Consider the following 13,605-nt stretch of genomic DNA (forward strand, 5'->3'; position numbering starts at 1 on the left):
TAGCCCATACCATACTAACCCTAACTCATACCATACTAACCCTAACCCATACCATACTAACCCTAACCCTAGCCCATACCATACTAACCCTAACCCATACCATACTAACCCTAACCCATACCATACTAACCCTAACCCTACTAACCCTAACCCTAACCATACTAACCCTAACCCATACCATACTAACCCTAAACCCTAACCTAACCCTACCCTAACCCTAACCCCTAACCCTAACCTAACCCTAACCCCTAACCCTAACCCTAACCCTACTAACCCTAACCCTAACCCAAACCCTAACCACTAACCCTAACCCCTAACCCTAACCACTAACCCTAACCCTAACCCCTAACCCTAACCCTTAACCCTAACCCCTAACCCTAAACCCTAACCCTAACCCTACGACATTACCTTCTCCACATACAGAATTGGACAGGGGTGTCCAATTGAGTTTTTATCCCTGTACCCTAACCCTAACATAACCACATTTTGAAATCCACCTAGCCCCCTCCAAAGCACATCGATGGACATCTACGGCCTTCCAGGAGTACAACAAAACAAACCCCAGCTCCCCACGACATTACCTTCTCCACAAACAGAATTGGACAGGGGTGTCCAATTGAGCTTTTATCCCTGTACCTAACCCTAACCCTAACATGTACCTAACCCTAACTCTAACCCTAACCCTAACCCTAACCCCTAACCACATTTTGAAATCCACCTAGCCCCCCCAAAGCATATTGATGGATATCTACGGCCTCCCAGGAGTACAACAAAACAAACCCCAGCTCCCCAAGACATTACCTTCTCCACATACAGAATTGGACAGGGGTGTCCAATTGAGTTTTTATCCCTGTACCTAACCAAATTTTGAAATCCACCTAGCCCCCTCCAAAGCACATCGATGGACATCTACGGCCTCCCAGGAGTACAACAAAACAAACCCCAGCTCCCCACGACATTACCTTCTCCACATACAGAATTGGACAGGGGTGCCCAATTGAGTTTTTATCCCTGTACCTAACCACATTTTGAAATCCACCTAGCCCCCTCCAAAGCACATCGATGGACATCTACGGCCTCCCAGGAGTACAACAAAACAAACCCCAGCTCCCCAAGACATTACCTTCTCCACATACAGAATTGGACAGGGGTGTCCGATGGAGTTTTTATCCCTTTACCTATGTGCAAAAAACATAACCACATTTTGAAATCCACCTAGCCCCCTCCAAAGCACATCGATGGACATCTACGGCCTCCCAGGAGTACAACAAAACAAACCCCAGCTCCCCACGACATTACCTTCTCCACATACAGAATCCAGGCTCTGTCGTAGCCGGCCGCGACCGGGAGACCCATGCGACGGCGCACAATTCGTCCAGGGTAGGGGAGGGAATGGCCGGCAGGGATGTAGCTCAGTTGGTAGAGCATGGCGTTTGCAACGCCAGGGTTGTGGGTTTGATTCCCACGGGGGGCCAGTATGAAAAAATAAAAATAATAATGAATGCACTCACTAACTGTAAGTCGCTCTGGATAAGAGCGTCTGCTAAATGACTAAAAATGTAAATGTAAAAAAAATCTGAAAGGCGCTCTCCAAACAGGTCAGGGACAAAGTTGTGGAGAAGTACAGATCAGGGTTGGGTTATAAAAATATATCAGAAACTTTGAACATCCCACGGAGCACCATTAAATCCATTATATAAAAATGGAAAGAATATGGCACCACAACAAACCTGCCAAGAGAGGGCCGCCCACCAAAAATCACAGACCAGGCAAGGAGGGCATTAATCAGAGAGGCAACAGAGACCAAAGATAACCCTGAAGGAGCTGCAAAGCTCCACAGCGGAGATTGGAGTATCTGTCCATAGGACCACTTTAAGCTGTACACTCCTGAGCTGGGCTTTACGGAAGAGTGGCCAGAAAAAATACATTGCCTAAAGAAAAAAATAAGCAAACATGTTTGGTGTTCGCCAAAAGCCATGTGGGAGACTCCCCAAACATATGGAAGAAGGTACTCTGGTCAGATGAGACTAAAATTGAGCTTTTTGGCCATCAAGGAAAACGCTATGTCTGGCGCAAACCCAACACCTCTCATCACCCCGAGAACACCATCCCCACAGTGAAGCATGGTGGTGGCAGCATCATACTGTGGGGATGTTTTTCATCAGCAGGGACTGGGAAACTGGTCAGAATTGAAGGAATGATGGATGACGCTAAATATAGGGAAATTCTTGAGGAAAACCTGTTTCAGTCTTCCAGAGATTTGAGACTGGAACGGAGGTTCACCTTCCAGCTGGACAATGACCCTAAGTATACTACCAAAGCAACACTCGAGTGGTTTAAGGGGAAACATTTAAATGTCTTGGAATGGCCTAGTCAAAGCCCAGACCTCAATCCAATTGAGAATCTGTGGTATGACTTAAAGATTGCTGTACACCAGCGGAACCCATCCAACTTGAAGGAGCTGGAGCAGTTTTGCCTTGAAGAATGGGCAAAAATCCCAGTGGCTAGATGTGCCAAGCTTATAGAGACATACCCCAAGAGACTTGCAGCTGTAATTGCTGCAAAAGGCAGCTCAACAAAAGTATTGACTTTGTCTTTGTATGGAATAATTTTAATTGACCAATGTTGTCTATGTATGGGATAACTTTAATAGGATGCTGTTGTACATGTATGGAATAAATTTATTAGACCACTTTTGTATATGTATGGAATAATTTTAATAGGACGTGGTTGTCTATATATGGAATAATTTTAATTGACCCCTGTTGTCTGTATATGGAATAACTTTCATAATAGACCCCTGTTGTCTGTATATGGAATAACTTTAATAGACCCCTGTTGTCTGTATATGGAATAACTTTAATAGACCCCTGTTGTCTGTATATGGAATAACTTTAATAGACCCCTGTTGTCTGTATATGGAATAACTTTAATAGACCCCTGTTGTCTACGTATGAAGATTCCAACAAGAGCTTGCCTGCCCCAACTCCAGGGGGTCTCTAAGGAGGTTGTCTGCCCCAACTCCAGGGGGTCTCTAAGGAGGTTGTCTGCCCCAACTCCAGGGGGTCTCTAAGGAGGTTGTTGGACAACTAGTCTAGCAACTCATTCATCCTGCTTTTGTGTCTTTGCACAAACCTTGTTTTAAATATGACAGTATTTCTAAATCCCATTAAAGAGAACATGGGTTGACCTTTGAATGTTTCACTATGGATGGAGTTTTCTAATGTTTGGCTTCATGCTCTTCCAAGCAGCAGCTGTGTTTAATGAAGTGTGGGACCTTGTCTATTCTCTAGCAACAATTCAGACAATTACATCATTTCACAAAATCCATGTCATAACAGACTAAAACATTGTCATGAGACTAAAGAACTGAAATCATTGAGTGTCTTAAAGAGTAATCACTGACACAGACAAAGCTCTGTACATTAACATAACTGCCTCTGTGTTCAATCTAAAAAGAGAGAAGAGGTGGTGTCTCCTGCCATGCCAGTCCTGTTGCATACAGAGTTCAGCACATGGTCAGTTGGCAGACACAGAGCAGATGGAAGTGTCATTGTTAGTTGACAGATACAGAGCAGATGGAAGTGTCATTGTTAGTTGGCAGATACAGAGCAGATGGAAGTGTCATTGTTAGTTGACAGATACAGAGCAGATGGAAGTGTCATTGTTAGTTGACAGATACAGAGCAGATGGAAGTGTCATTGTTAGTTGACAGACACAGAGCAGATGGAAGTGTCATTGTTAGTTGACAGATACAGAGCAGATGGAAGTGTCATTGTTAGTTGACAGATACAGAGCAGATGGAAGTGTCATTGTTAGTTGACAGATACAGAGCAGATGGAAGTGTCATTGTTAGTTGACAGATACAGAGGAGATGGAAGTGTCATTGTTAGTTGGCAGACACTGAAGGCAGGTTAATATAACTCTTCATGGGGGGTAGTGGTTTGATCTTGCGTCCGGCCCAGCCGCCTTTCCTCTTCCACAAGCCGCTGGAGGGCCGGATGCCGAGCCAACGGTTCCTGCCAGCTTTACCAATGATCCGTTTGTTGTGATCGATGTTGGACACCCGTCCCACTGTTGCCATGCATGTCTCAATCACCTGGAAACAGAAGACAACAGCTGGTGAACTGCGGTCAGAGCATCAGCTTCTAGAATCTAGATCTGGTGAGGTGCAGTCAGAGCATCAGCTTCTAGAATCTAGATCTGGTGAGGTGCAGTCAGAGCATCAGCTTCTAGAATCTAGATCTGGTGAGGTGCAGTCAGAGCATCAGCTTCTAGAATCTAGATCTGGTGAGGTGCAGTCAGAGCATCAGCTTCTAGAATCTAGATCTGGTGAGGTGCAGTCAGAGCATCAGCTTCTAGAATCTAGATCTGGTGAGGTGCAGTCAGAGCATCAGCTTCTAGAATCTAGATCTGGTGAGGTGCAGTCAGAGCATCAGCTTCTAGAATCTAGATCTGGTGAGGTGCAGTCAGAGCATCAGCTTCTAGAATCTAGATCTGGTGAGGTGCAGTCAGAGCATCAGCTTCTAGAATCTAGATCTGGTGAGGTGCAGTCAGAGCATCAGCTTCTAGAATCTAGATCTGGTGAGGTGCAGTTAGAGCATCAGCTTCTAGAATCTAGATCTGGTGAGGTGCAGTCAGTGCATCAGCTTCTAGAATCTAGATCTGGTGAGGTGCAGTCAGAGCATCAGCTTCTAGAATCTAGATCTGGTGAGGTGCAGTTAGTAAACAGATCTAGATGGTCAAACCATTTAAAATCATCATCATACAGGCCCCTAAAATCATTGACAGGTAGCACCATTGATATATGACATCAGTAATTGTCTTAAAATAAATACGTTCATATTATTTTGAAAGAATATCAGTCAAATAAGGGAGGCACCAGATAATATGGTCTGAATGTGGACACAGTGGAAGGATAAGATACATTTTAATACAATGTGTAGATGCAACAAACGTTGATCCGATAGTGATTGGATCTTAATGATCAGATGACGAAACTCACGGTAAAGTGTAAATGAGACTATGGACAGACAAACCAGAGGACAACAGTTATAGAATATATAACAGTTATATTACCTGAATTTGCTGTTTAGATGGCAGCTGTACAATCGCTGTTCCGTTGACTTTACGAAGTAACACTCCACTCGTACCTTCAACAACCACAATAAAACTGTTTCAATAGTGATCAGACTCAATAATATCATTTCTCAATAGTGATCAGACTCAATATCATTTCTCAATAGTGATCAGACTCAATAATATCATTTCTCAATAGTGATCAGACTCAATATCATTTCTCAATAGTGATCAGACTTAATAATATCATTTCTCAATAGTGATCAGACTCAATATCATTTCTCAATAGTGATCAGACTTAATAATATCATTTCTCAATAGTGATCAGACTCAATATCATTTCTCAATAGTGATCAGACTTAATAATATCATTTCTCAATAGTGATCAGACTCAATATCATTTCTCAATAGTGATCAGACTTAATAATATCATTTCTCAATAGTGATCAGACTCAATATCATTTCTCAATAGTGATCAGACTTAATAATATCATTTCTCAATAGTGATCAGACTCAATATCATTTCTCAATAGTGATCAGACTCAATAATATCATTTCTCAATAGTGATCAGACTCAATAATATCATTTCTCAATAGTGATCAGACTCAATATCATTTCTCAATAGTGATCAGACTCAATAATATCATTTCTCAATAGTGATCAGACTCAATAATATCATTTCTCAATAGTGATCAGACTAAAAAACTAATTACTATTGTTATTCCACTTCTAATGTATGACATGGAGATTGTTTGTTAAGCTGCAGCACGGATAGGGGTTAGAGGTTAGAGGTCAGGGGTAAAGGTTACCTGCAGCACGGATAGGGGTTAGAGTTTAGGGGTAAAGGTTACCTGCAGCACGGATAGGGGTTAGAGGTCAGGGGTAAAGGTTACCTGCAGCACGGATAGAGGTCAGGGGTTAGAGGTCAGGGGTAAAGGTTACCTGCAGCACGGTTAGGGGTTAGAGGTCAGGGGTAAAGGTTACCTGCAGCACGGATAGGGGTCAGGGGTTAGAGGTCAGGGGTAAAGGTTACCTGCAGCACGGTTAGGGGTTAGAGGTCAGGGGTAAAGGTTACCTGCAGCACGGATAGGGGTCAGGGGTTAGAGGTCAGGGGTAAAGGTTACCTGCAGCACGGATAGAGGTTAGAGGTCAGGGGTAAAGGTTACCTGCAGCACGGATAGGGGTTAGAGGTCAGGGGTAAAGGTTACCTGCAGCACGGATAGGGGTTAGAGGTTAGAGGTCAGGGGTAAAGGTTACCTGCAGCACGGATAGGGGTTAGAGGTCAGGGGTAAAGGTTACCTGCAGCACGGATAGGGGTCAGGGGTTAGAGGTCAGGGGTAAAGGTTACCTGCAGCACGGATAGGGGTTAGAGGTCAGGGGTAAAGGTTACCTGCAGCACGGATAGAGGTTAGAGGTCAGGGGTAAAGGTTACCTGCAGCACGGATAGGGGTCAGGGGTTAGAGGTCAGGGGTAAAGGTTACCTGCAGCACGGATAGGGGTTAGAGGTCAGGGGTAAAGGTTACCTGCAGCACGGATAGAGGTTAGAGGTCAGGGGTAAAGGTTACCTGCAGCACGGATAGGGGTCAGGGGTTAGAGGTCAGGGGTAAAGGTTACCTGCAGCACGGATAGGGGTTAGAGGTCAGGGGTAAAGGTTACCTGCAGCACGGATAGAGGTTAGAGGTCAGGGGTAAAGGTTACCTGCAGCACGGATAGGGGTCAGGGGTTAGAGGTCAGGGGTAAAGGTTACCTGCAGCACGGATAGGGGTCAGGGGTTAGAGGTCAGGGGTAAAGGTTACCTGCAGCACGGATAGAGGTTAGAGGTCAGGGGTAAAGGTTACCTGCAGCACGGATAGGGGTTAGGGGTTAGAGGTCAGGGGTAAAGGTTACCTGCAGCACGGATGGAGGTCAGAGGTCAGGGGTAAAGGTTACCTGCAGCACGGATAGGGGTTAGAGGTCAGGGGTAAAGGTTACCTGCAGCACGGATAGGGGTCAGGGGTTAGAGGTCAGGGGTAAAGGTTACCTGCAGCACGGATAGGGGTTAAAGGTCAGGGGTAAAGGTTACCTGCAGCACGGATAGGGGTCAGGGGTTAGAGGTCAGGGGTAAAGGTTACCTGCAGCACGGATAGGGGTCAGGGGTTAGAGGTCAGGGGTAAAGGTTACCTGCAGCACGGATAGGGGTCAGGGGTTAGAGGTCAGGGGTAAAGGTTACCTGCAGCACGGATAGGGGTCAGGGGTTAGAGGTCAGGGGTAAAGGTTACCTGCAGCACGGATAGGGGTTAGAGGTCAGGGGTAAAGGTTACCTGCAGCACGGATAGGGGTTAGAGGTCAGGGGTAAAGGTTACCTGCAGCACGGATAGGGGTCAGGGGTTAGAGGTCAGGGGTAAAGGTTACCTGCAGCACGGATAGGGGCTAGGGGTTAGAGGTCAGGGGTAAAGGTTACCTGCAGCACGGATAGAGGTTAGAGGTCAGGGGTAAAGGTTACCTGCAGCACGGATAGGGGTTAGAGGTCAGGGGTAAAGGTTACCTGCAGCACGGATAGGGGTTAGAGGTTAGAGGTCAGGGGTAAAGGTTACCTGCAGCACGGATAGGGGTTAGAGGTCAGGGGTAAAGGTTACCTGCAGCACGGATAGAGGTTAGAGGTCAGGGGTAAAGGTTACCTGCAGCACGGATAGGGGTTAGAGGTCAGGGGTAAAGGTTACCTGCAGCACGGATAGGGGTCAGGGGTTAGAGGTCAGGGGTAAAGGTTACCTGCAGCACGGATAGGGGTTAGAGGTCAGGGGTTAGGGGAAGGTTACCTGCAGCACGGATAGGGGTCAGGGGTTAGAGGTCAGGGGTAAAGGTTACCTGCAGCACGGATAGGGGTCAGAGGTCAGGGGTAAAGGTTACCTGCAGCACGGATAGGGGTCAGGGGTTAGAGGTCAGGGGTAAAGGTTACCTGCAGCACGGATAGGGGTTAGAGGTCAGGGGTAAAGGTTACCTGCAGCACGGATAGGGGTCAGGGGTTAGAGGTCAGGGGTAAAGGTTACCTGCAGCACGGATAGGGGTCAGGGGTTAGAGGTAAAGGTTACCTGCAGCACGGATAGGGGTCAGGGGTTAGAGGTCAGGGGTAAAGGTTACCTGCAGCACGGATAGGGGTCAGGGGTTAGAGGTCAGGGGTAAAGGTTACCTGCAGCACGGATAGAGGTTAGAGGTCAGGGGTAAAGGTTACCTGCAGCACGGATAGGGGTTAGAGGTCAGGGGTAAAGGTTACCTGCAGCACGGATAGGGGTTAGAGGTTAGAGGTCAGGGGTAAAGGTTACCTGCAGCACGGATAGGGGTTAGAGGTCAGGGGTAAAGGTTACCTGCAGCACAGATAGGGGTTAGAGGTCAGGGGTAAAGGTTACCTGCAGCACGGATAGGGGTCAGGGGTAAAGGTTACCTGCAGCACGGATAGGGGTTAGGGGTTAGAGGTCAGGGGTAAAGGTTACCTGCAGCACGGATAGGGGTTAGAGGTCAGGGGTAAAGGTTACCTGCAGCACGGATAGGGGTTAGAGGTTAGAGGTCAGGGGTAAAGGTTACCTGCAGCACGGATAGGGGTTAGAGGTCAGGGGTAAAGGTTACCTGCAGCACGGATAGGGGTCAGGGGTAAAGGTTACCTGCAGCACGGATAGGGGTTAGGGGTTAGAGGTTAGGGGTAAAGGTTACCTGCAGCACGGATAGGGGTTAGAGGTCAGGGGTAAAGGTTACCTGCAGCACGGATAGGGGTTAGAGGTCAGGGGTAAAGGTTACCTGCAGCACGGATGTAGGTGGCTCCTTTCCCAGGATACAGTTCCAGGTTGTTGACCAGAGTTCCAACAGGAAGAGCTCCCAGGGGGAACGAGTCTCCTTCTTTAGCTGAAACTGGAGAGGACATCATGACAGAAACATTACAATATTATACAGACATACATTACACATTAGACAGGAGACAACAGATCCATTATAACAGACTTGAGACAGCTCCATTATCTTGTGGAGAGGACAGGTGGGTTAGAGACAGCTCCATTATCTTGTGGAGAGGACAGGTGGGTTAGAGACAGCTCCATTATCTTGTGGAGAGGACAGGTGGGTTAGAGACAGCTCCATTATCTTGTGGAGAGGACAGGTGGGTTAGAGACAGCTCCATTATCTTGTGGAGAGGACAGGTGGGTTAGAGACAGCTCCATTATCTTGTGGAGAGGACAGGTGGGTTAGAGACAGCTCCATTATCTTGTGGAGAGGACAGGTGGGTTAGAGACAGCTCCATTATCTTGTGGAGAGGACAGGTGGGTTAGAGACAGCTCCATTATCTTGTGGAGAGGACAGGTGGGTTAGAGACAGCTCCATTATCTTGTGGAGAGGACAGGTGGGTTAGAGACAGCTCCATTATCTTGTGGAGAGGACAGGTGGGTTAGAGACAGCTCCATTATCTTGTGGAGAGGACAGGTGGGTTAGAGACAGCTCCATTATCTTGTGGAGAGGACAGGTGGGTTAGAGACAGCTCCATTATCTTGTGGAGAGGACAGGTGGGTTAGAGACAGCTCCATTATCTTGTGGAGAGGACAGGTGGGTTAGAGACAGCTCCATTATCTTGTGGAGAGGACAGGTGGGTTAGAGACAGCTCCATTATCTTGTGGAGAGGACAGGTGGGTTAGAGACAGCTCCATTATCTTGTGGAGAGGACAGGTGGGTTAGAGACAGCTCCATTATCTTGTGGAGAGGACAGGTGGGTCTAACCCTGAATAAAATTCCCAATCTGGCCATCTAATCTTCCCCAGCTTCCAATTGGCTCATTCATCCCAATTCCTCTCCCCTGTAACTATTCCCCAGGTCGTTGCTGTAAATGAGAACGTGTGCTTAGCTGGTAAATGAAGGGTAAAATACAAATCCAAAAAGGCAGGTTTGATTCAAGCTCTTACCTGCCATGCGGCCGATAATCCCAGAGGTTTTAATGAGGTCTCCTACTTGCATGTTCTCTGTAGCAATGATCCAACGCTTCCTCTTCCCTCCTGCCACCAGAGCTATTTCTGCAGATCTGTTACGAAACACAAGTAGATATATCACTGAGACAGCAGACGTCTTCTAGATTCACATAGAGAAAGACCAGTAGATATGCATCTTTTTCCACATTTTGTTACGTTACAGCCTTAAATTGTCCCCCCCACCCCCCCATTAATCTACACACAATACCCCATAATGACAAAGCAAAAACAGGTCTAGAAATGTTTGCACATTTATTAAAAATACAAAAACTTTAATATCACATTTGTATAATTATTCAGACCATTTACTCAGTACTTTGTTGAAGTACCTTTGGCAGCGATTAAAGCTTAGAGTCTTCTTGGGTATGACGCTACAAGCTTGGCACACCTGTATTTGGGGAGTTTCTCCCATTCTTCTCTGCAGATCCTCTTAAGCTCTGTCAGGTTGGATTGGGAGCGTCGCTGGAAAGCTCTTTTTAGGTCTTTCCAGAGATGTTCGATCGCGTTCAAGTTCGAGCTCTGGCTGGGCCACTCAAGGACATTCAGAGAATTGTCCCAAAGCCACTCCTGTGTTGTCTTGGCTGTGTGCTTAGGGTCATTGTCCTGTTGGAAGGTGAACCTTCGCCCCAGTCTGAGGTCCTGATCGCTCTGGAGCAGGTTTTCATCAAGGATCTCTGTACTTTGCTCTGTATATCTTTCCCTCGATCCTGACTAGTCTCCCAATCCCTGCCGCTGAAAAACATCCCCACAGCATGATGCTGCCACCACCATGCCAGGTTTCCTCCAGACATGATGCTTGGCATTCAGGCCAAAGAGTTCAATCTTGGTTTTATCAGACCAGACAATCTTGTTTCTCATGGTCTGAGAGTCCTTTAGGTGCCTTTTGGCAAACTCCAAGCGGGCTGTCATGCCTTTTACTGAGGAGTATTTTTATTTTTTATGGATCCCCATTAGTTCCTGCCAATGCAGCAGCTACTCTTCCTGGGGTCTGGCAAAATTAAGGCAGTTATACAATTTTAAAAACATTATAATACATTCATAACAGATTTCACAATTATAATAATAATTAGTCATTTAGCAGACGCTCTTATCCAGAGCGACTTACAGGAGCAATTAGGGTTAAGTGCCTTGCTCAAGGGCACCGACAGATTTTTCACCTAGTCGGCTCGGGGATTAGAACCAGCGACCTTTCGGTTACTGGCACAACGCTCTTAACCACTAAGCTACCTGCCGCCCTCAGGCCCCTCCTCCAATACCACATATCTACAACACAAAATCCATGTGTACGTGTGTGTATAGTGCGTATGTTATCATGTGTGTGTATGCATGTGTCTATGTCTGTGTTGCTTCACAGTCCCCGCTGTTCCATAAGGTGTATTTTTATCTGTTTTTTAAATCTGATTCTACTGCTTGCATCAGTTACCTGATATGGAACAGAGTTCCATGTAGTCATGGCTCTATGTAGTACTGTGCACCTCCCCATAGTCTGTTCTGGACTTGGGGACTGTGAAGAGACCTCTGGTGGCATGTCTTGTGGGGTATGCATGGGTGTCTGAGCTGTGTGCTAGTAGTTCAAACAGACAGCTCGGTGCTTTCAACATGTCAATACCTCTCACAAATACAAGTAGTGATGAAGTCAATCTCTCCTCTACTTTGAGCCAGGAGAGATTGACATGCATATTATTAATGTTTGCTCTCTGTGTACATCCAAGGGCAAGCCATGCTGCCCGGTTCTGAGCAAATTGAAATTTTCCTAAGTCCCTCTTTGTGGCACCTGACCACAAGACTGAACAGTAGTCCAGGTGCGATAAAACTAGGGCCTGTAGGACCTGCCTTGTTGATAGTGCTGTTAAGAATGCATTGTAACGCTTTATTATGGACAGACTCCCCTACCCTGGACGACGCTGGGCCAATTGTGCGCCGCCCCATGGGTCTCCCGGTCGCGGCCGGCTACGACAGAGCCTGGATTCGAACCAGGATCTCCCGTGCCTTAGAGCACTGCGCCACTCGGGAGACATAGACACAGTGGCTTTACTCAAAGCCAGTGGCATGCCGTTAGTAAAGATTGAAAAAAGTAAGGTGCCTAGACAGCTGCCCTGGGGAATTCCTGATTCTACCTGGATTATGTTGGAGAGGCTTCAATTAAAGAACACCCACTGTGTTCTGTTAGACAGGTAACTTTATCCACAATATAGCAGGGGGTGTAAAGCCATAACACATACAGTGGGGGAAAAAAGTATTTAGTCAGCCACCAATTGTGCAAGTTCTCCCACTTAAAAAGATGAGAGAGGCCTGTAATTTTCATCATAGGTACATGTCAACTATGACAGACAAATTGAGAGAAAAAAATCCAGAAAATCACATTGTAGGATTTTTTATGAATTTATTTGCAAATTATGGTGGAAAAAAAGTATTTGGTCACCTACAAACAAGCAAGATTTCTGGCTCTCACAGACCTGTAACTTCTTCTTTAAGAGGCTCCTCTGTCCTCCACTCGTTACCTATATTAATGGCACCTGTTTGAACTTGTTATCAGTATAAAAGACACCTGTCCACAACCTCAAACAGTCACACTCCAAACTCCACTATGGCCAAGACCAAAGAGCTGTCAAAGGACACCAGAAACAAAATTGTAGACCTGCACCAGGCTGGGAAGACTGAATCTGCAATAGGTAAGCAGCTTGGTTTGAAGAAATCAACTGTGGGAGCAATTATTAGGAAATGGAAGACATACAAGACCACTGATAATCTCCCTCGATCTGGGGCTCCACGCAAGATCTCACCCCGTGGGGTCAAAATGATCACAAGAACGGTGAGCAAAAATCCCAGAACCACACGGGGGGACCTAGTGAATGACCTGCAGAGAGCTGGGACCAAAGTAACAAAGCCTACCATCAGTAACACACTACGCCGCCAGGGACTCAAATCTTGCAGTGCCGAGAAGTGTCCCCCTGCTTAAGCCAGTACATGTCCAGGCCCGTCTGAAGTTTGCTAGAGTGCATTTGGATGATCCAGAAGAGGATTGGGAGAATGTCATATGGTCAGATGAAACCAAAATAGAACCTTTTGGTAAAAACTCAACTCGTCGTGTTTGGAGGACAAAGAATGCTGAGTTGCATCCAAAGAACACCATACCTACTGTGAAGCATGGGGGTGGAAACATCATGCTTTGGGGCTGTTTTTCTGCAAAGGGACCAGGACGACTGATCCGTGTAAAGCAGGGGTGTCAAACGTCCGGCCCGCGGGCTGGATCAGGCCCGCAAACGGTTTAATCCGGCCCGCGAGATGATTTTGTAAAGTATAAAAATGAGCTGCAATTTTTCAATAAAAGAAACTGCTGTTCCAATTGTGTCCACTGTATGGCGCAATAGCAATTGTGTTAAGCAAGCAAACTGTTTATACCGGGGCAGAGCAAATACAGTGGGGAAAAAAAGTATTTAGTCAGCCACCAATTGTGCAAGTTCTCCCACTTAAAAAGATGAGAGAGGCCTGTAATTTTCATCATTGGTACACGTCAACTATGACAGACAAATTGAGAAAAAAAAT

General features: G+C 46.4%; 1 protein-coding gene across 3 annotated transcripts in view; it reads right to left on the reverse strand.

Annotated features, from left to right (window-relative positions):
• Window positions 1-2,908: 2,908 nt before the first annotated feature.
• mrpl2 (mitochondrial ribosomal protein L2) overlaps window positions 2,909-13,605 on the reverse strand; it is a 28,052-nt gene continuing 17,355 nt past the window's right edge. For all 3 annotated transcript variants that reach the window (XM_084191039.1, XM_084191040.1, XM_084191041.1), the window contains 4 exons: window positions 9,997-10,112; window positions 8,849-8,959; window positions 5,080-5,153; window positions 2,909-4,099 (listed from right to left, as the gene is read on the reverse strand). In XM_084191039.1, coding sequence (XP_084047165.1) covers window positions 3,890-4,099; window positions 5,080-5,153; window positions 8,849-8,959; window positions 9,997-10,112 — 511 coding nt within the window. In that variant the 3' untranslated portion in view covers window positions 2,909-3,889. The remainder of the gene's footprint in view (window positions 4,100-5,079; window positions 5,154-8,848; window positions 8,960-9,996; window positions 10,113-13,605) is intronic.

This window comes from Coregonus lavaretus (genome assembly GCF_964263955.1).
Source record: "Coregonus lavaretus genome assembly, contig: HAP1_SCAFFOLD_2206, whole genome shotgun sequence".
In the NCBI taxonomy this organism is placed as follows: Eukaryota; Metazoa; Chordata; class Actinopteri; order Salmoniformes; family Salmonidae; genus Coregonus; species Coregonus lavaretus.